Source organism: Salvelinus sp. IW2-2015, unplaced genomic scaffold (genome assembly GCF_002910315.2).
Source record: "Salvelinus sp. IW2-2015 unplaced genomic scaffold, ASM291031v2 Un_scaffold1464, whole genome shotgun sequence".
Classification (NCBI taxonomy): Eukaryota; Metazoa; Chordata; class Actinopteri; order Salmoniformes; family Salmonidae; genus Salvelinus; species Salvelinus sp. IW2-2015.
In genome coordinates, this window is record NW_019942925.1 from 216736 (window position 1) to 240026 (window position 23291).

Here is a 23291-nt window from a genome sequence, read left to right on the forward strand (position 1 = left end):
TAAGCGCATAAACACACGGTGGAACTCCTTAGAACCTAAGTGGTTCTATTATAACTCTGGGGGCGACTGAGTGAAAATAGTTTTTCTGTAGTGGGCCTAAGGGCTGCGAGAGTACTGGCTTGTATTGCCATTCTTAGCTAAAGGGCTTCTGGGTAGTGTAGTCTTGGTGTGTATTTTCAGTTKGGAATCTAGTGTCAGTGGAATAGTTGTAGTTAGATGGGTTGATTTCTGTTTGAGGGTGAGGTGAAACAAATGATCTAGGATCGGGTAAACTGGCTGGCCGAAAGACACTGACGTCAGACTTGCCCTTATTATTTTTCTGTTTACTGTGAAACACCTCCAGTAAGAGAATACAGGACTACTAATATAAGGGCTGTTGACTGTTTGCCTGGAACCACTACACTGCATGTCTGCTTGTTTGACTGGGTGTCGATGTAGAGTGCAGTGAGCCATGTGTGGCTATTGAATGCAAAAGCAGACAAACTGGCTCCGACTACATTGACACAGGTAGAGCGGAAGGCYGACGCTTCTCTCACGCCATCGATCCGTTCGAACTGAGCTGGCTCTGATATTTTTATTTTCACATCGTCCATTTCAAYGTTTTCAGCATGATTCCAGGCCAACAACTGTGGTTGTGTAACCAAGCCAGCTCAGTACATCTTGGTTTTACATCACTCGGTTCAGCTCTGTAGTTTTTTTTAGTTTGTATTAGTAGGTAGAGAGGTAGCGTTAGTGTTAACTCTCAGGAAAGAGCTTGAGGTGACTAGTGACTTAGGCAGACAGCGTCATACTGTATAATATATATATATATATTACGTGTATATCTCATATACGTGTATATCTATATGGCTTGTATATCCCTATATGGTTCTTTATACAGAATGGCTGTATTGCCACGTTCAGGCTCAGAAATGACAGGCGTAGGAATTGATAGGTTTACAGAGAGACTTCAGTTCAGTAAAGCTACTAGGGCGCTTCAGTAGATGAACCACCACTAACAGGGAAACTACTCTGGAGGAGTGTAAACACAGTGGGTTCACAGAGTTAGCCAGCGAACTTTGATCAACGCTCAGATGTAGGCTAGCTCTTGAATTTCCGGTTCGTTAAGAAAAACTCTTATCAGTCGTTTGGAATGTTGAGTGAGTCAGTTACTGTGCCAATTTCAAGTGTATATAAATTTGGAACATATGAATCCAGAATATTTAGGAAAGTTAGCTGGCGAACTCCTTCAATCGTGCCCTGTGACATCACGCTACCGTGCTGCTGTTTACTGTACTTGATCTCACCAATCGTCTTTCTCCTATGGCATTGGTGGCGGGTTTAAATTAGAAAATGCAGAAAAGGATGGAATTAAATTTGTCATGGAAATAATTAACACTTTTTTGTGAATGTTACTTTTGTACAATTTTCATAATTTGAACGGTCTTATTTTAAAAGATTTATATGCAATTAAAAGTTCAAGTTTTGACAATGTTCGAATATGTAAAATAAAACCTATTTTGATACCACAATGTGTGTCTGTGATTTTTAAAACTGCAGCCTGAAGCTGGGTTTTGTCTAGTCACAAAATGGGTGAAAATAGTCGGAAACGGAGTGAAACGAGGTAGCCTAAAATTTTTCGTTGTACATTTTTAGAAACAGTGTGCCCTAGTGCCAGTGAAGTAAAAAAAATTAAGTACTAAAGTAGTTTTTGGCGCATATGAACTTTACTATTTATATTTTTGACAACACTTTCTTCACTAAATTCCTWAAGAAAATAATGTACTTTTTACTCCATACATTTCCCCTGACACCCAATAGTACTCATTACATTTTGAATGCTTAGCAGGACAGGATAATTGTCCAATTYATACACTTATCAAGAGAACATCCCTAGGTATCCCTACTGCCTCTGATCTGGCGGACTCACTAAACACGAATGCTTCGTTTATAAATTACAGTGCATTATGAACGTATTCAGACCTCTTGACTTTTTCCACACTTTGTTACAGCTTTATTCTAAAATGGATTTAATAGTTTTCCCCCCATCAATCTATGAACAATACCCATAATGACAAAGCCTAAAACTGGTTTTTAGACATTTTTGCAAATGTATTAAAATATAAAAAGATCACATTTACGTAAGTATTCAGACCCTTTATTCAGTACTTTGTTGAAGCACCTTTGGCAGTGATTACAGCCTCAAATCTTCTTTTGGTTATGACGCTACAAGCTTGGACAACCTGTATTTGGGGAGTTTCTCCCATTCTTCTCTACAGATCCTCTCAAGCTCTGTCAGGTTGGATGGGGAGCGTTGCTGCACAGCTATTTTCAGGTCTCTCCAGAGATGTTAAAGTCCGGGCTCTGGCTGCCACTCAGAGACTTATCCCGAAGCCACTTCTGCATTGTCTTGGCTGTGTGCTTAGGGTCGTTGTCCTGTTGGAAGGTGAACCTTAGCCCCAGTCTGAGGTCCTGAGTGCTCTGGAGCAGGTTTTCATCAAGGAACACTCTGTACTTGCTCCGTTCATCTTTCCCTTGATCCTGACTAGTCTCCCAATCCCTGCCGCTGTGAAACATCCCCACAGTATCATGCTGCCAACACCATGCTTCACCGTAGGGATAGTGCCATGTTTCCACCAGACATGACACTTGGCATTCAGGCTAAAGAGTTCGATCTTGGTTTCATCGAACCAGAGAATCTTGTTTCTCATGGTCTGAGTCCTTTAGGTGCCTTTTTAAGGCAAACTCCAAGTGGCTGTCATGTGCCATACTGAGGAGGTAGAGTCTGGCCACTCTACCATAAAGGCCTGATTGGTGGAGTGCTGCAGAGATAGTTGTCTTCTGGAACGTTCTCCCATCTCCACAGAGGAACTCTGGAGCGCTGTCAGCACACAGCCAAGACAATCCCACTTGACAGTGCATGTCAGAGGGGAAAAAAACAAGCCATGAGGTCGAAGGAATTGTCCGTAGAGCTCAGAGACGACAGGAAACGTCTTCCATTTAAGAATTGGAGGCCACTGTTTTCTTGGACCTTCAATGCTTCTTTCCCAGATCTGTGCCTCGACACAATCCTGTCGTCTCTGAGCTCTACGGACAATTCCTTCGACCTCATGGCTTGTTTTTTTTCTCTGACATGCACTGTCAACTGTGGGACCTTTTATATAGACAGGTGTGTTTCTTTCCAAATCATGTCCAGTCAATTGAATAAAACTACAGGTGGACTTAAATCAAGTTTGTAGAAACATCTCAAGGATGATCAATGGGAACAAGATGCACCTTAGCTCAATTTTGATTGAAAAGAATACTGAATACTTATGTAATTAAGGTATTTCAGTTTATTTACATTTTTTAAATACATTTGTAAACAGTTCTAAAAACCTGTTTTTGCTTTGTTGATAGGGTTATGTGGTAGATTGAGGAAATCAATTTATGTAATAAGGCTGTAAGTAACAAAATTTGGAAAAGGTCAAGGGGTGTGAATACTTTCCAAAAACACTCTAAATTAGTTTTATATTTTATTTATTACAGAGGTCGGGACCTCTGTGTCCTCATCCATAGCTATGGCCCTGGCAGGTGGTCCGCAGCCAGATCTCTAAATATATATATATATACATATAAACAACCGCAGCAAAAAAGAAATGTCCCTTTTTCAGGACCATGTCTTTCAAAGATAATTTGTAAAAATCCAAATAACTTCAAAGATCTTCATTGTAAAGGGTTTAAACATTGTTTCCCATGCTTGTTCAATGAACCATAAACAACTAATGAACATGCACCTGTGAAACGGTCGTTAAGACACTAACAGCTTACAGACGGTAGGCAATTAAGGTCAGTTATGAAAACGTAGGACACTAAAGAGGCCTTTCTACTGACTCTGAAAACACCAAAAGAAAGAATCCCAGGGTCCCTGCTCATATGCGTGAACGTGCCTTAGGCATGCTGCAAGGAGGCATGAGGACTGCAGATGTGGCCAGGGCAATAAATAGCAATGTCTGTACTGTGAGAAGCCTAAGACAGTGCTACAGGGAGACAAGACGGACAGCTGATCGTCCTCGCAGTCGCAGACCACGTGTAACAACACCTGCACAGGATTGGTACATCCTAACATCACACCTGCGTACAGGATGGCAACAACTGCCCGAGTTACACCAGGAACGCACAATCCCTCCATCAGTGCTCAGACTGTCCGCAATAGGTTGAGAGAGGCTGGTTTGAGGGCTTGTAGGCCTGTTGTAAGGCAGGTACTCACCAGACATCACTGACAACATCACCTATGGGCACAAACCCACCGTCGCTGGACCAGACAGGACTGGCAAAAATGCTCTTCACTGACGAGTCGCAGTTTTGTCTCACCAGGGGTGATGGTCGGGATTTGCCATTTATCGTTGAAGGAATGAGCGTTACACAGAGGCCTGTACTCTGGAGCGGGATCGATTTGGAGGTGAGGGTCTGTCATGGTCTGGGGCGGTGTGTCACAGCATCATCGGACTGAGCTTGTTGTCATTGCAGGTAATCTCAACGCTGTGCGTTACATGGAAGACATCCTCCTCCCTCATATGGTACCCTTCCTGAATTCCTGGAATTCAATAAGAGGGATGTGCTCAGTTGCGTCCCCGATGTGTCTGTCTTCATTCACTTGTAGCCTACTTCTTAGCTGAAATGCCTGTGAGAAGGAGCACGTGATGATCATTTGCTACATCTGAGAGAGCCATGTGAGTGAGAGGTGCTTCGGAGCACAGCAGCCGGGAGAAGTGAATTATAATTAGCCTATTATATTCAGCCCAAGGGCACAATGGCCACTTTGACTGCAAAAGGCATGGATTTCTTAGGGGGCATTACAGCCACACAAGGGGGATGCCGCCGGAAATACGAGGCCTGGTGAGAAAATTATCAAGTGCTTGTCAAATTGTGAATGAGAGAATGATGAAGTGTGTGCAGCTTGCAACATTTCAAATTATCATTAGAGTCCCATCATGCATCCTTAGAATGTATTAAAAATCAAAAGATATAGCCCAACGTTTGTATCACAACTAAAGTTGCATAAATAACTCTAAATTAAGCATATATGACCAGTTTCTTTGTTAACCACTCAACACAGAATAGCCGCATGTGCTCACTTCCTTTGAAATCATTTGGAGAAAATAATCTTTCTATTTTATTAAGATATCTTCAATTGTATTCTTCATACTATAAAATAATTTAAAAAGAATGCCACGGAATTCTAAGCAAATCTTGTCAGCTAAATGAACTAGTGTAGCCCACAGCCATATGGCATAGCCATATCAGGGCCTAATATAAGGACAAGTGTCTAATAAAATGTCTAATAAATCAAAAAGAAAGGAGGATCAAGGCACTCTTCATATAATTAATTAAAATACATTTATTTGTATGGCATACTCAATGGAAACAAAGTTTAAAAACTCTGACGCATTTCGGCTGCATAGCCTACGTTAAAAACTCCCTGACGAAGGCCATGCAGCTGAAACGCGTCAGAGTTTTAAAACTTTCTTTCCGTTGAACATGCCATACAAATAAAGGCATTTTAATTAATTATATGAAGAGTGCCTTGGACCTCCTTTCTTTTGGATGTTCCAAGGGTCTGCATCAGTGGCTTGTAGGCTATGAGGTGGAAGCCAGGAGATGCTAAACGTGTTGATGCTAATTACGGTCAATTACCATGAAACTGACAGTTATTTGCTTGACAATCACCGGCTGAATTTTTTTTATGACCACCAAAGCCCTAGTCACTGCACCCTCATAAGCCATGCCTTGAAATATGCAGACAGACGGATTAAAAGTACATTTACATTGTAATACTTCTAACTCCGTCCATAACCTTTGGACTTTATAGCATTCCCAAAAGCCATGGATTATTGAGTAATTGTTAGTCATTAAGACATGACTCTGCCATTGTTCTGTAGAATTTGTGAATTTTGTATCTTGTGTAATACGGTCAACAGCACTGCACCCCCCACAGCAACTCGCCCAAGCCTTCCCCATTTATCCTTCTCCCAAATCCAGTCAGCTGATGTTCTGAAAGAGCTGCAAAGTCTGGACCCCTAAAAATCAGCCGGGCTAGACAATCTGGACCCTTTCTTTCTAAAATGATCTGCCGAAATTGTTGCAACCCCTATTACTAGCCTGTTCAACCTCTCTTTCGTGTCGTCTGAGATTCCCAAAGATTGGAAAGCAGCTGCGGTCATCCCCCTCTTCAAAGGGGGGGGACACTCTTGACCCCCCCCAAAAAATAGTTTTTTAAAAAGTCAGAGATAACAAAAACAAATAATTAAAGAGCAGCAGTAAATAACAATAGCGGGCTATATACAGGGGGGGTACCGGTAGAGAGTCAATGTGCGGGGGCACCGGTTAGTTGAGGTAATATGTACATGTGGGTAGAGTTATTAAAGTGACTATGCATAGATGATAACAACAGAGAGTAGCAGCGGTGTAAAAGAGGGGGGAGGCAATGCAAATAGTCTGGGTAGCAATTTGATTAGGTGTTCAGGAGTCTTATGGCTTGGCGGTAGAAGCTGTTTARAAGCCTCTTGGACCTASACTTGGCGCTTCGGTACCGCTTGCCTTGCGGTAGCAGAGTGAACAGTCTATGACTAGGGTGCCTTCRGAAAGTATTCAGACCCCTTGACTATTTCTACATTTTSTTACGTTACAGCCTTATTCTAAAATGGATTAACTGGCAGCTTCATTAAATAGTACCCACAAAATAGTACCCACAAAACGCCAGTCTCAACGTCAACAGTGAAGAGGCGACGCCGGGAGGCCTTCTAGGCAGAGTTGCAAAGAAAAAAGCCATATCTCAGACTGGCTAATAAAAATAAAAGATTAAGACGGGCAAAAGGACACCGACACTGGACAGAGGAATATTTGAAAAAAGTGTTAAGGACAGACGAATCTAAGTTTGAGGTGTTCAGATCACAAAGAAGAACATTCATGAGACTCAGAAAAAATGAAAGATGCTGGAGGAGTGCTTGACGCCATCTGTTAAGCATGGTGGCGGCAATGTGATGGTCTGGGGGTGCTTGGTGGAAGTGAAGTGGGAGATTTGTACAGGGTAAAAGGGATCTTGATAAAGGAAGGACATTTTTTATCACTCYATTTTGCAACGCCATGCCATACCCTGTGGACAGCGCTTAATTTGAGCCAATTTTCTCCTACAACAGGACAATGACCCAAAGCACAGCTCCAAACTTTGCAAGAACTATTTAGGGAAGAAGGAGTCAGCTGGTATTCTGTCTATAATGGAGTGGCCAGCACAGTCACCGGATCTCAACCCTATTGAGCTGTTGTGGGAGCAGCTTGACCGTATGGTACGTAAGAAGTGCCCATCAAGCCAATTCAACTTGTGGGAGGTGCTTCAGGAAGCATGGAGTGAAATCTCTTCAGATTACCTCAACAAATTGACAACTAGAATGTCAACGGTCTGCAAGGCTGTAATTGCTGCAAATATATCCTTGTCAACGTCTTGACTATATTTCCTATTCATTTTCATGGAAAACAAGGACATTTCTAAGTGACCCCAAACTTTTGAACGGTATGTATGTATGTAAATTGTAAATTATTTTGTCTGTAATGTCTTTTTCCTTATGAGTCGAACCCCAGTAAGACTAGCTGTCGCCACCTGGGCTCCCGAATGGCGCAGTGGTCTAAGGCACTGCATCCCAGTGCTAGAGGCATTACTGCAAACCCTGGTTTGATTCCAGGCTGTATCACAACCGGCCGTGATTGGGAGTCCCATAGGGCGATGCACAATTGGCCCAACGTGGCCGGGTTAGGGTTTGGCCGTGGTAGGCCGTCATCGTAAGTAAGAATTTGTTCTTAACTGACTTGCCTAGTTAGATAAAGGTTAAATAAATAAACAAATACATAATATGTCTTACAGAGCCTTTCCATAAGTCCACTCAAGTTTCTTCTGACTGTGATTAGAGCGATGTGGATGATTCCAGACTGGATTTGCCGATCGCCCATCGTCTTCAACCATCAGTGAGTCGATGGCTTGAATAGTCTCGCTGGAAATTGTCATGAAAAGCACTATACAAAGTACATTTATTATTTATTATGGTCTTATTTATGTTCATGTGAATGTTTTTTTTTAGGCTTAGGCCATTTCTTCTCCTTGGGGGATCAATAAAGTATATCTTATCTCACAGACTAATATATCAGCCTAACGCATAATGTATTTATAAAGACTACCTGTCATTTATCACATCATACAAGCAATATTATATCATATTTCTTATATCTCTAATAATGTTTTATATTATCTAGATGGCTTTGGTTATTACCTAACTGGCTAAAATAATTAGCTAGCTAGCCTGCCAATTGACCTAACTAGCTAGCCAGCCCACTTTTGGCAGATTAATTGGGTGGACATATTTGGTGGACAAATTTTGGTGCTCAAATTTTGGCGGACAACTTTTGGTATGCAATGCAATGACATTGGCCAACAGGACCATCGGATTCAGATGCAGGATTTCGCATGAATTTAGCTACATGGTCTCTTCTTCATGGTACATAATAGCTCACCAGTGCCAAAAATTGGTTTGGAATGTAATGACATGCTAGCATGATAGCCAGCTGGAACTAGCAATGTATCCAGTTCTCCATATGACGTTGAGAAATTGTGCATTGTGGGAAGTTCCGAAGATATCTGGAAATAAGTTCATAAATATGTAAAAACACAAAAACATAACTATGTTTGTAGCTATAGGTAACCAGATTGTGACTATAACTAAGTTACTACGTTTTTGACCACACTATGTTGTAACTTTGGCCAAACCTTTTTATTTTACAATTATTTTGCACTATATGGCCCAGATCGGGCCACATCTTTTAGATTTAATCATTTTACAGTATGTGGGCCAGAGCTAGGCCACACCTTTCTAATTTGATCGGTCTGCAGTGTGTGGGCCAGATCTGTGCATCTGATGGTGATGCAATATGTACATCAGCTTTGGGCCGAGGACCCAGGCGTATACTGGGCCAGAAAAACAAAGTATGTGGCCCACAGCTGCACCGGAGTAATTTTGCTGACTGGGTAATAAAAGCCAAAACATTAATAGCATCAGAGATTCTGTAAATTAGGGACCCTCTCTGATAGCTGTAGGCCATKTTTTGCTTGTAATGACCTAGCAAATTCGATGACTTGGAGGTTAAATATATCACATTTCTTTTTAAAATAGGTATTTCATCACCTGCCGAATAAAAACCTCAAATGGCCCTACTCCTGAAAAAGTGAATCAGGCCAGATAAGCTGAAGTGGACTCGGCCTGAGTACCATTAGCCGTGGCCCAGRGGGATATGATTCTGCCGGACTCATTTTACTGACTCGGGAAGACTCGGCCCGGATGAAGCCCCCCGAGTCCGAGTCCATTGGAGTCCCCTAGTCTCAATTGGAATAGGCCCGAGTTCAGCGTGTTGACTGGGTACAGTATGAACACCTTTTGGTGCGCTCTGCCAGCTGTTGTTTGCCAACTGTGTTAAGCTGAATCATGCAAGCCCTGCTGAAAAAAAAAMAACTCAAATTTGTATCATTATAATGGTTCTAGTGACTTATATCCAATGGGTGCATGGCCCAAAACACTATGCACATGTTTAGATCGGTGTCTATTAATTGAGTAGCATTTAGATAACTGGTCAGTAGTTTAATTAGATCTCAACCAAAATAAGACACCTTTTTCTTGAGACTGAATGCTAGAGATGGCAGAATCTAAACACTGGGACGATGAAGAAAATCTGTCAAAAAGCCTCAGGCAGTTTGAAATGACTCAAATAATTGTTTATTGCAAATCCGATTCTGTTCTTTTTCCTGCAATCTGAACAGCCAAAAAGCACATGGAATAGTATTGTTATTAATCTGTTGACAGTTTGACAAGAATATGTGGTAGCTTGACCAGAACACAAAAAAATGGTGAATGTGCTAGAAAGCTTAAACAGCTACCTAGCTAGCTAGTTTAAAAAAAGGGCTTATTTTGAAACTCATCTTATCCTTTGAGGCTTAAAAAGGGTTCTGACACTATGATTTTGAACATTCAAAGCAACTGGGAAACGTCCATAGCATGCATTGTTGTCATCTTAGCTTGCTACATAACTTCTGAGTGATAGGAAGCAGGAGAACCACCAATCAGTCTACCACTGCGCACACACCCGTCGTTACTATGACAACTAGCATAGCCATGTCAGCAAAGGATGCTGTCTGAACATACACAAATCTGATTTGGTCACTTGTAACTTACTGTATAGACAGTCAGTATTCCAAAACGGATTTGAAAACAAAACTGATTTGAGTATCAAGGTCTGCAGTGTGAACAAGGCTTAAGAATCTGACGACCACACACACACACGCACACGCACGTATCCAGCTCACTACTCGTAAGTCTTCTGCACTGTTGGACCATCAGCTGTTTAGAGAGGAAGGAAGGACATGGGTTAGGGTCATGGTTAGGGTGTGTGTTTGTGTGTATGGTGGGGTGGATGACCTTCGTTTGCTTACTGCTCCCCACTTCCCACACACAGCCGGCCATTCTGCTTTCATGTTTTGCGTTAACGGCACCAGCAAAATTCTTGATTGCCAGAGTGAGTTGTGTGTTTCTATCTCAGAGTTAGGTGTGTGTGTACAGACCCTTCTCCCTAATCCTCTTCTCACCAGACTGATTGTTGGTCTGCACAGTATGTTTGCAAATTACGTCTGGCACTCTGTTCAGAGGTGCTAAGTACTCTCGGCTGGCAGACGCTCGACAAACCTACTGGTCTGTGCTTGTCAAAAACCTGATTTTCCTGTGTTTTRTATATATTTACACACTACGAGGTTGGARAAATAGCATGRAATTGTGAACATTTTGATAATGCCCTTTTAGTGTAGGAACTGTGTGAAAAGYCCGCCTGAAATTTCAGCCTGTTTTGGTGGAATGGAGTTTTAGACTGCCCGGTGACAGTTAATAGGYCAATAAGAAAGAGAGCTACAAACCTCTCTGCCAATAACAGCTACTTTTTCCACATTTGTGACCAACCGGCTCGATTCTGTCGGTCACATGCGCTGAATTTGTCACATGCGCCGAATACAACAGGTGTAGACCTGACTGTGAAATGCTTACTTACAAGCCCTTAACCAACAATGCAGTTCAAGAAATAGTTAAGAAAATATTGACTAAATAAACTAAAGTACAAAATAAAATAAAAAGTAACCCAATAAAATGACATATTATAAAATGATATATTATCACACACTCAGTCATAGCACAAGATTCTTACTGGAAGGAAGGAGTAACCCCTCTGAAGTCTCTCTTCCCCCCACAGTTCAAGGCCAAGCATATATGCTATATGTAGTGTGAATAACATTTACATGTGGATTTGTTTCCCTCCTTTAAACAAACGGATGTGGTTGTAAGCCCTGAACACACATGATGTGATACATTTCTCAAGGTGTGAACAATGGTAACAATTTCAGTTTYATTTATTTAAAAATACCCTGTATACTCACTAGGTTATTCAGCACAGTGAACCTGAGCAATGTTGCCTCCCCTCCCTCTAAAATTAAACTAGGAATAAGTTTGTTAGTTATATGACAATGAAGATGGTCAATGCTACTGACTCCCCTAACCTTATTCCCAGCATTAGCCTTTGGTAGGAGCGAGATTACTGGCTCTCCTACACTCATCTCCCTGCATGTTACAGGAGCACATCAACCACTTCTCCGGTTTTAGATTGTTGCTCATCATTAGAATAAACCCGAGTTTCAAAGAATCACGAATAACCCTACGAGAGCCCAGTCACAAAACCACACTAACCTCTTCCCCAGGCTCAACTGCTAGAGCAGATACAATTTGTGTGTGCGGCTGTGGTTAGGGCTGGATGTGGGTAGATGTTCTGATGAAATAACTTATCTCCTGCGCTAAAAACGGCTGTCAGATTTGACCCATTAAATTGAGTGAGAATTTAATCAGATTTTTAAATCCACATGAGACATTTGGACATGTCAGACGACTGAGTAATAGAGTTTAGTTTCCCCGTCATGTCCTCTACTTTATTTCCCCTCTCGTCTCCTATCTCCTCTCCTCTCTCCTGTTAACACAGCATATACGCACGGATCAGAAAAGAGACTAGACAGATTTAGTGTCAGTGTTTTACTTAGGCAGCTTCAGAGGTTAGTGGTCACATGGCTGTTATAAAAGGCACAGCAATAGACACACATCAGATCCACACAACAAACCTTATAGACACTATGGTCTAGCAGTCCACTCAATCTAGCACATTATAGATGGAAAACACRCACATTCTCAATACAATATCATCCGTTATGATCGAATACATTCAACTATTTAACAAATGCTTCACAAAACATTCAGTGCTAGCTTATAGAAAAGTACAGGCTGATAGAAAAACAAGCATTTCTTGTTAGAAAAAATTTTATTTAGAAAAAGGAGAGGTGTGTTTGTTGTTTCTAGTTGTGTCTGAGAGTTAAGTGTGTGTTTCTGTGTGTGTCCGCTTCGGTATGTATCAAGGCACGTTAGATCTGGCCTTGTATCTCTCCAGATGGCGTGTCAGGTCTTCAAGTCTCATGTCCTTTAGCTGAACCAGGTGTTCCAGTCTGTTCACCTTGATCTGCAGGATCTACACACACACACACCTCAGTGTAAACAATGTATTTGAATTCACACACACTAACTATCTCCTATCAAAGAACGGATGTGACAATGCAGTGATCTTGCTGACCATTTTTAACACAGTCATGATAAAAAGACATTAGTGGAAACCCACAGCTGATGTCTGCCTGAAAAGCCTCACCGACTCACATGCTTACACACACACACACACACACACACACACACACACACACACACACACACACACACACCACACACAACCACACAGGAGACATATCTGCTGACGGATAGTGACACACTCCCACTTCCTCTACACTACAGTCAGAAAGTGTCACTCAAGAGGCCAGATTACACCTGTAACCCTGCCGCCAAAGGAGTGTGTGTGTGTGTGTGTGTGTGTGTGTGTACCTCCACAGTCTCCTGTAGGGCAAGTAGAGCTTGCTCCTTCTCCTCCAGCACAAGACGGATGGTTGGGTCCACCTGAGAACCTAGCACAGTGCTACACACACACATTATAGAAAAGTCCAGATTGTACACTATTGTTTGCTGTTGTGCTGCACATCTCAGAGGATTAATATAACAAATGAATATGGTTCCTCCTCCAGGATGTTTGAGGTCTGATCATCTGTGCAGCATGACTACGGTGGGATGACCTGGAACACATCCATTACATTTAAAGACTGACACACCGTGAGTGYTAGTAGTACCTAGTCTTGTCTGTGTGTTGGTGCACGTGTGCCCTCTCCTCCTTCTTCCCCAGTCCTGGTTTCTTCTGGGCGTCGTTGGGAGGTGGCTCTGAGGGACAGAGAAGATGGAGAAACAGAGACAATCCACTGAGTGATGTTACATTTGCACCACAACATCTAATCTGTCTATCTTGTCTGTCTGTCTGCCCGTCCGAAGGATGCCTCTCTATCCGTGTGTCTATCTGTACGTCAGCAGGAGAAGGTAGATAGAACCGTGAGACTACTGGCTTTGGGCTGAGAGGACACAGCCTGGGCATCCTATGGACTGAATGGGAGGTCTGGGGGGGTTAGGGTTTGCTTACAGACAACAGACAGAGTTACATGGCTACTTCTAATGGAGACAGTGATGTTGTTGTTGGATGCTCCCATACATTCTCAGCCCTTTAAAGGTCATTACTGACCGCAGCGGCTCCTGACCCACTTTTGTGTGTGTGTGTGTGTGTGTGTGTGTGTGTGTCTGTCTGTCTTTGTCTCTGTGTGTGTGCAGCTGACCAAGTTCTGACTCAGTCACCTCCTCTAACTACCAGCTAACTGAAGGTGCTGAGTAGATCTGGGTCAGCAGAAGAGTCACCCTATGTATAACTGTGTATAAGTTTGTCTTCACTGCAGAGAGAGAACCAACAGCTCTGTACACAGGGCCTGAGTCAGGGGTTAGGTCAGGGGTCAGGTTTCTGTACCTGTGAGAGGTTTCTCTTGGTTCCTGTTGTTGTAGTATTCCACATCCTAGGAGACAGAAGAATAGTTAGTGTGTTTTTATTTTACACCTCTGTTCTATGCTCTACCCTAGGAACAGGGACTGGATGTGTGCATGATGAGAATGGAATGTTTGATCAGCAAAGGTTGTTTGATCGAATGTTAGATGGTCTCACACACACACACACACACACACACACACACACACACACACACCAGTAGTGTGTCGTCAGTGCATTGCTGTCTCTTGTCGTCAATCCTTTCTCGGAGCAAACACAGGACAGGCTCTATTACTCCAGCAGTGCTCACCACTATCCTCTTCACTGTCTCCTCTGGGATCAAGTTCAGCTTGGAGAACACCTTCCTGTCAACATGGAAACACGCTGATTTTGGTCAGTTTTGCATTCTCCCACTAATGGTTAAGGTTAGATTGGGAGGGGGAGCTGTACCTAGATCTGTAGCTAGGGAAACCCCCCCCCCCCCCCCCCCCCGGCGCCGAGAGTAGAGGAAACATATGTTAATGTGTGCAATTAGCGCTATGTTATGGATCGGAAGTCGGAAGTTTACATACACCTTAGCCAAATACATTTAACTCATTTTTTCACAATTCCTGACACTTAAAAAAATGCCCTGTCTTAGGTCAGTTAGATCACCACTTTATTTTAAGAATGTGAAATGTCAGAAATAATAGGAGAGAGAATGATTTATTTCAGCTTTTATTTCTTTCATCACATTCCCAGTGGGTCAGAAGTTTACATACACTCAATTAGTATTTGGTAGCATTGCCTTTAAATTGTTTTAACTTGGGTCAAACGTTTCGGGTACTGCCCACAATTTCTTATGGGATTGAGGTCAGGGCTTTGTGATGGCGACTCCAATAAACTTGACTCTTGTTGTCTTTAAGCCACAACTTGGAAGTATGCTTGGGTCATTGTCCATTTGGAAGACCCATTTGCGACCAAGCTTTAACTTCCGACTGATGTCTTGAGATGTTGCTTCAATATATCCATATAATTTTCCTGCCTCATGATGCCATCCATTTTGTGAAATGCACCAGTCCTTCCTGCAGCAAAGCATCCCCACAACATGATGCTGCCACCCCCATGCTTCACCGTTGGATGGTGTTATTCAGCTTGTAAGCCGCCCCTTTTCCTCCAAACATAACAATGGTCATTATGGCCAAACAGTTCAATTTTGTTTCATCAGACCAGAGGACATTTCTCCAAATCTTTGTCCCCATGTGCATTTGCAAACCGTAGTCTGGATTTTTTATGGCGGTTTTGGAGCAGTGGCTTCTATTCTTGCTGAGCGGCCTTTCAGGTTATGTCGATATAGGACTCATTTTACTGTGGATATAGATATCTTTGAACCTGTTCCTCCAGCATCTTCACAAGGTCCTTTGCTGTTGTTCTGGGATTTATTTGCACTTTTCGCACCAAAGTACGTTCATCTCTAGGAGACAAACACGCCTCCTTCCTGAGCGGTATGACGGCTGAGTGGTCCCATGTGTTTATACTTGCGTACTATTGTTTGTACAGATGAACGTGGTACCTTCAGGCATTTGGAAATTGCTCCCAAGGATGAACCAGACTGAAGGTCTACAATTTTTGTTGCTTTGGGGTCTTGGCTGATTTCTTTTGATTTTCCATGATGTCAAGCAAAGAGGCACTGAGTTTGAAGGTAGGCCTTGAAATACATCCACAGGTACACCTCCAAATGACTCAAATTATGTCAATTAGCCTATCAGAAGCTTCTAAAGCCATGGCATCATTTCCTGAACTGGAATTATCCAAGCTGTTTAAAAGCACAGTCAACTTAGTGTATGTAAACTTCTGACCCACTGGAATTGTGATACAGTGAATTAAAAGTGAAATAATCTGTCTGTAAACAATTGTTGGAAAAATGACTTGTGTCATGCACAAAGTAGATGTCCTAACCGACTTGCCAAAACTATAGTTTGTTAACAAAAAAATAAAAAACGAGTGACTCCAACCTAAGAGTATGTAAACTTCCGACTTCAACTGTATATAGCTGGCTCCAAAATGGCTGAGGTCCAACCCAGTGGTCAGTGAGTAGGAGTTCTCACGGCCCTGTGTAGTTGCTTAGAAGTAGAATACAGCATCAAATTCTCTACGATTCCCAGAGGAACCTGTTCAGTACATTGACACACACGCACACACTTGCCTGTTGAGAGTGCCCCAGTTGCTGAGTTTTTGCTGTATAGAGTTGGCTGGGGTGTAGTTGTGAAGCTCCACCAGTTTGGGGAAGAAATACTTGACGACCTCAGCAGCCATCACTGGAACAAGGGCCGATATAAACAACACTGCTATGACATGTTTCAGTCTGGACTAACTTTTCTTAGTTGACAACCACAGGACAGTGCTCAATGAAACAGAAAGAAAAGTTATTCATTTAAACATTGAATAAATCATTTAATTATAATAGATGAATCATTTATAAATGATCAGCACCAAAGCTGTTGGTTAACTCAAGTACCTAAGTTAGCCCCTAGGCCAGGGTTTCCCTCTGTCCTCAGAACCTCAAGGGGTGCATGTATTGTTTTCTTGCCCTAGCACTACACAGCTGATTCAAATAATCAACTAATGATCAAGCTTTGATCATTTGAATCAGCTGTGTAGTGTTAGGGCAAAAACAAAAACATGCACCCCTTGGGGTCCAGAGGACCGAGTTTAGGAAACGCTACCCTAGGCCTAGAATAAATTATTGTTAGCCACACCCCGCCTCCACCTCGCTCCGCTGCTGCTACTTCTTCTTCTGTGGTTTTTATATAGCAATTTGCAACCAACTTTAAGATGCTTTACCACCACCAACTGGACTGGAGTGTGGACCAGAAACAGGGAAGGTCTAGCTCCTATCCATTATTCTCATCTCCTCAAGGAAATGAAGGAAACTAAATACATAATTAAATATTACATTGGCACTGAAATAACATGTGTTCCACGGTCTCCATCTCCTCATGATCACACCTCCGGGTCAGACATTTTCCAACCAATTTTAATGTACTGTTGAGCCTTGTGTGTCCCAGAGGAAACTAGTAATATGAATTGAATGGAGTTTCCCCATCTTCCCATTTAGAGTTTCTGGTGCGGCACAGAAATGCCYTTATCCAGGTGTGACAAAGGCTTTTCCTAACAGAGCTGCTAACTTCCTTTGTTGTTACTTTAATGTTGGAACCAACATGCAGTACCTCCAGCAGGAAGAGAGGCAATATAGAGTCTTTATGGATGTGTTATGAATGACCAAAGTTGTCTCACTTCAAACTACAGCTGCTTGCAAAAGTATTCATCCCCCTTGGCGTTTTTCCTATTTTGTTGCAGTACAACCTGTAATTKAAATGTATTTTTATTTGGATTACATGTAATGGACATACACAAAATAGTCCAAATTGGTGAAGTGAAAAAAATTACTTGTTTCAAAAAATTTAAAACGGAAAAGTGATGCGTGCATATGTATTCACTCCCTTTGCTATGAAGCCCCTAAATAAGATCTGATGCAACCAATTACCTTCACAAGTCACATAATTAGTTAAATATAGTCCACCTGTGTGCAATCTAAGTGTCACATGATCTGTCACATGATCTCAGTATATATACACCTGTTCTGAAAGCCCCCAGAGTCTGCAACACCACTAAGCAAGGGACACCACCAAGCAAGCGGCACCATGAAGACCAAGGAGCTCTCCAAACAGGTGAGGGACAAAGTTGAGGAGAAGTACAGATCAGGGTTGGGTTATAAAAAAGATCAGAAACTTTGAACATCCCACGGAGCACCATTCAATCCATTATTAAAAAATGGAAAGAATATGGCACCACAACAAACCTGCTAAGAGTGGGCCACCCACCAAAACTCACGGACCAGGCAAGGAGGGCATTAATCAGAGAGGCAACAAAGAGACCAAAGATAACCCTGAAGGAGCTGCAAAGCTCCACAGCGGAGATTGGAGTATCTGTCCATAGGACCACTTTAAGCCGTACACTCCACAGAGCTGGGCTTTACAGAAGAGTGGCCAGAAAAAAGCCATTGCTTAAAGAAAAAATAAGCAAACACGTTTGGTGTTCGCCAAAAAGCATGTGGAAGACTCCCCAAACATATGGAAGAAGGTACTCTGGTCAGATGAGACTAAAATTTAGCTTTTTGGCCATCAAGGAATACGCTATGTCTGGTGCAAACCCAACACCTCTCATCACCCCTAGATTTTTTTCATCGGCAGGGACTGAGAAACTGGTCAGACTTGAAAGAATAATGCATGGTGCTAAATACAGGGAAATTCTTGAGGGAAACCTGTTTTCAGTCTTCCAGAGATTTGAGACTGGGACGGAGGTTCACCTTCCAGCAGGACAATGACCCTAAGCATACTGCTAAAGCAACACTCAAAAGTTTAAGGGGAAACATTTAAATGTCTTGGAATGGCTTAGTCAAAGCCCAGACCTCAATCCAATTGAGAATCTGTGGTAAAAACTGTGGTAAAGATTGCTGCACACAAGCAGAACTCATCCAACTTGAAGGAGCTGAAACAGTTTTGCCTTGAAGAATGGGCAAAAATACCAGTGGCTAAATGTGCCAAGCTTATTTTTTGTCTTATTTCTTGTTTGTTTCACAAAAATATATATTTTTAATCTTCAAAGTGGTAGGCATGTTGTGTAAATCAAATGATACAAACCTATTAAAAAAAATAAAAAAATAATTCCAGGTTGTAAGGCAACAAAATAGGAAAAATGCCAAGGGGAATACTTTCACAAACCACTGTACGTATTACAGGACAATACATAAAGTGTCAATAAATAGGTTACTAACGTTCTGCCGATTTATGAAGGGGCGGCAGGTGGTTAGAGTGTTGGGCCAGTAACTGAAAGGTTGCTAGATCGAATCCCCGAGCTGACAAGGTAAAAATCTGTTGTTCTGCCCCTGAACAAGGCAGTTAACCCACTGTTCCTAGGCCGTCATTGTAAATAAGAATTTGTTCTTAACTGACTTGCCTAGTTAAATAAAGGTAAAATATGAAGGTTACTGTAAGGTGTGAAAGGTATTTAAATTGATTGATGGACCCGCAAAGCGTTTTTGTGTGTCAGAACCAAAATAACTTGGAGTCGTCCAACCTGAACCCACTGCACCAGGGCTTGATTACAACCTGTTACARTGATGCCAACATTTTGTGGCTGATCTTTCAGAGGGGGAGTGGGTGAATGTGGCAAAGACCTAACCTGGCCCAGCACTGTGCGGTATGGCTCGTTTTTGTTGTGTGCATGTTTGTGTACTGAGGAACATGTAACTTGGTTCCAGAAGAAAGACACTTTCAATTTCTTTAGGTTAGGGGCTTTTATCAAGGTAAGTGTTTTCTGGGATAACGTTGTCCCCAGGCTATTGCACACACAGCACATATAAGCTTGGAATATCAACCATTCAAAGTTGCCCATAGAATTCTATAGGAGTGACCTTACTGAGTAAAGTATTTGTTACCGTCACTACTTAACACACTCAACAATTCGTAATTATTTCAAACCCTCCCATTTCCACAATTTATCTTCTTAAAATGTGATTTTAAACCTTACCCTAACTAATGATGGCCAAGTTTGATGCATTGGTCCACCAGACCTTCCGTGCATTTGGGCAGAAGTGTCTGGGAACAATATTAGGTGTAATGTGACTAACATGACATCACTTTAGAGCGTATGCCATCCTTCAGCACAACATTTCACCCTTTATAAAGCACATGACTATATCATATTTGACATAGTGGGTTATGTCATATTGGTGATTATGTGACACAGTTATGCCACATTTATGAATCCTTTATAAAGCATGACATACAGTTATAGATGCTTTGTAACACATTTATGTAGTGCTTATGAAGGCATTGTGAAGGCTTTATGAAGCCTTTATAAGCTGAACATCATTTAAAGCGGAACCAAACTGTGCACCTTCACAAACGCCTGGGCTAACATCTATACATTCTCCATGTCTTTCACTGCAACAGTCTCCCCACATTTCAGCACAGGGAGATCCCATTCTCGTCTGACSCCACTCATCCTCTTAATCATCCCCCATACCACTCCCAGAGGAGTAGTCCTGCCTATGTTTCCACAAAACCAACGCCAATACTCCCTCTTGACTGTCCTAATGGTCCTACTTACTACAGCTTAGGCTTGTTTATACTGTATCAGGTGCTGGTAGTTATAGGACCCTTTAAACATCCTTAAAGCACCGTTCCTACTCACAGCTTCCTTCTCTGCACTCTTCAGTCCACCAGGGAACTGCATTCCTCCTTCTCCCACCTGTACCCATCACCTGCCTTGCAGCCCCTACTATTGCTCCTCTTACTACATCAATCACTGTTTCTATATCTGCACTGAATTCTATTGTGGACTACAGGAAAAGGAGGACCGAGCACACCCCAATTCTCATCGACGGGGCTGTAGTGGAACAAGTTGAGAGCTTCAAGTTCCTTGGTGTCCACATCACCAACAAACTATCATGGTCCAAACACACTAAGACAGTCGTAAAGAGAAAAAGCCTAATCCCCATCAGAAAACTGAAAAGATTTGGCATGGGTCCCCAGTTCCTCAAAAGGTTCTACAGCTGCACCATCGAGAGCATCTGACTGGTTGCATCACTGCCTGGTATGGCAACTGCTCTGCCTCCGACCGCAAGGCACTACAAAGGGTAGTGCGTACGGCCCAGTACATCACTGGGGCCAAGCTTCCTGCCATCCAGGACCTCTATATCAGACGGTGTCAGAGGAAACTGTCAAAGACTCCAGCCACCCTAGTCATAGAGTGTTCTTTCTGCTACCGTACGGCAAGCGGTACCGAAGTGCCAAGTCGAGGTCCAAAAGGCTCCTTAACAGCTTCTACCCCAAGCCAAAAGACTCCTGAACAGCTTATCAAAGGGCTACCCAGACCCCTCTTTTACGCTGCTGCAACTCTGTTTATAATCTATGCATAGTCACTTTAACTCTACCTACATGTACATATTACCACAATTACCTCAACTAACCGGTGCCCCCGCACATTGACTGTACCGGTACCCCCTGTATATAGCCTCGCTTGTTATTTTACTGCTGCTGTTTAATTATTTGTCATTTTTATTCAAAAACAATTTTTGAATAAAAAAACACTTTTAAAAAATGTACTTCCAACTTATTAAAGCATTGTTGGTTATGGGCTTGTAAGTATTTCACTGTAAGGTCTACACCTGTTGTATTCAGTGGCATGTGACAAATACAATTTGATTTGAATTCACCTGCAACAGCCCTCAACTCTTGAAAATATAATTTGAAAAATATCTCCTCATCCCATTTCCTGCTGTATCTTACAGTACACTTGATTGGGGAGTGATCACTACCCCATGTAGAATCCTCCCATACCTCCCAGCTACATCTGCCTTCCATCATTGAACTAGAGATCAGAGTAAAATCCAGAGCAGATTMATTTCCTGTTAACGTACTGGGTCTCCCCCTCTCTAACGACGTCGTTCATTTAGATACCCTACCTCCGTCGCTGAAGTCTCTTGTTATATTCCTCTTAGGTCTGGACAGTGGTATTTTGTCTATCCAGGCAAACAAGTCTTGCAATATTTCTTCGTTTAATTCTTTGTCCATTCTGTATACTGGTCCTTCATCGGACAACTTTGCACTTCGATTTGCAGCTAGCCTGTATCGTTAGCTAGCTAGCTTCCCACAATGGTCGTCAGTAGTTACCATAGACACAAAGTCATAAACCCCGCCCATTTCTACCATTTCTCTTCTTAAAATCTGATTTTAAACCTAACCTTAACCACACTGATAACCGTATCACTAACCCTAATCTAAAATTAAGACCAAAAGGCAATRTATATATATATTTACGATATAGCCAATTTTAACTTTGTGGCTGTGCTATCTAGTAGAAAAAGGTTGTTTGTTTAACTCGTTGCTAGGTAACCAATATCCAAGTATGGAATCTGAGAAAAGACAAACCTCATCAGTAATGAGTGAGCCCATAGAAATAGAATTATGAGTGAGCTAGAGACAGTGGGGGGAGTGAGCTAGAGACAGTGGGGAGAGAAAGAACAACACACTGAAAAGTGTAGACATGTTATTATTTTATAACAGACAACATATTTTCCAATAAATAGCATGTCTACACATTCGTTGTCAAGTTTTTATATGGTATAAAATGTGGACTGAGATGCAAAGCAGAATGCATAGACCCTTCAAAACATTACAATCAACATCATACATACATTCATCATACACCAACAGTAAAATAAGGTTTAACATTTTAATAATGACAAGATAAACCAGTGGTCCAAATGGACCCTTAGCCAATATCTGACCCAAGGCATTCCTCCCTAGCCTTCACCCTGGGTTCGTCCAGCAGGATGCAAAGTTTTATAATATATACAGTATGTCTTTTATCCAAAGAGACTTACAGTCATGCATGCATACATTTTACATATGGGTGGTCCCATGAATCAAACCCACTACCCTGGCATTACAAGGGCCATGCTTTACCAACTGAGCTACAAAGGGCCACGTTTAGATAGAAATACACTATGTAGAACAAACATGCCTCTCTGCATGGTTGTCTAGGTTACTTTCTAAATGTAATTTGTTACAGTTACTGTACTAAACAAAAATATAAATGTAATATGCAACAATTTCAACAATGTTACTGAATTATAGTTCATATAAGTAAATCAGTCAATTGAAATAAATTCATTAGGCCCTAATCTATGGATTTCACGTGACTGGGCAGGGGCAYAGCCATGGGTRGGYCTGAGAGGGCATAGGTTCAACCATTTGGGAGCCAGGCCCACACACTGGGGAGCCAGGCCCAGCCAATCAGAATTAGTTTTTCCCCGCAAAAGGCTTTTATTACAGACAGAAATACTCTGTTTCATCAGCTGTCCGGGTGGCTAGTCGCAGCTGACGAAGCCGGATGTGGATGTCCTGGGCTGCCGTAGTTACACATGTTCTGCGTTTGTGAGGCCGGTTGGAAGTACTGACATATTTTCTAAAACAATGTCGGAGGCAGTTTATGGTAGAGAAATGAAAATTCAGTTCTCTGGCAACAGCTCTGGTGGACATTCCTGCAGTCTGCATGCCAAGTGCACGCTCCCTTAAAACTTGAGACATCTGTGACATTGTGTTGTGTAACAAAACTGCACATTTTAGAGTGGAATTTTATTGTCCACAGCACAAGGTGCATCTGTGTAATGATCATGCTCTTTAATAAGTAAAAAAAAAAAAAAAAAA

The 23291-nt window shown here is 42.0% G+C and overlaps 1 protein-coding gene across 2 annotated transcripts; it reads right to left on the bottom strand.

Annotated features, from left to right (window-relative positions):
- Positions 1-12101: 12101 nt before the first annotated feature.
- Positions 12102-21747, bottom strand: spef1 (sperm flagellar 1). Of its 2 annotated transcripts, none has more exons than XM_024138398.2 (7): positions 21545-21747; positions 16220-16331; positions 14252-14399; positions 14020-14065; positions 13304-13391; positions 13005-13095; positions 12102-12603 (listed from the first exon to the last, which is right to left on the bottom strand). In XM_024138398.2, the coding sequence occupies exons 1-7, from the start codon at positions 21651-21653 to the stop codon at positions 12490-12492; spliced, it is 708 nt and encodes a 235-aa protein (XP_023994166.1). In that variant the 5' UTR covers positions 21654-21747; the 3' UTR covers positions 12102-12489. The 2 variants fall into 2 exon arrangements, with proteins under 2 accessions (XP_023994166.1, XP_023994167.1); XM_024138399.2 differs by having other exon boundaries at positions 14345-14399; positions 21545-21737.
- Between the last annotated feature and the right edge of the window lie 1544 nt (positions 21748-23291).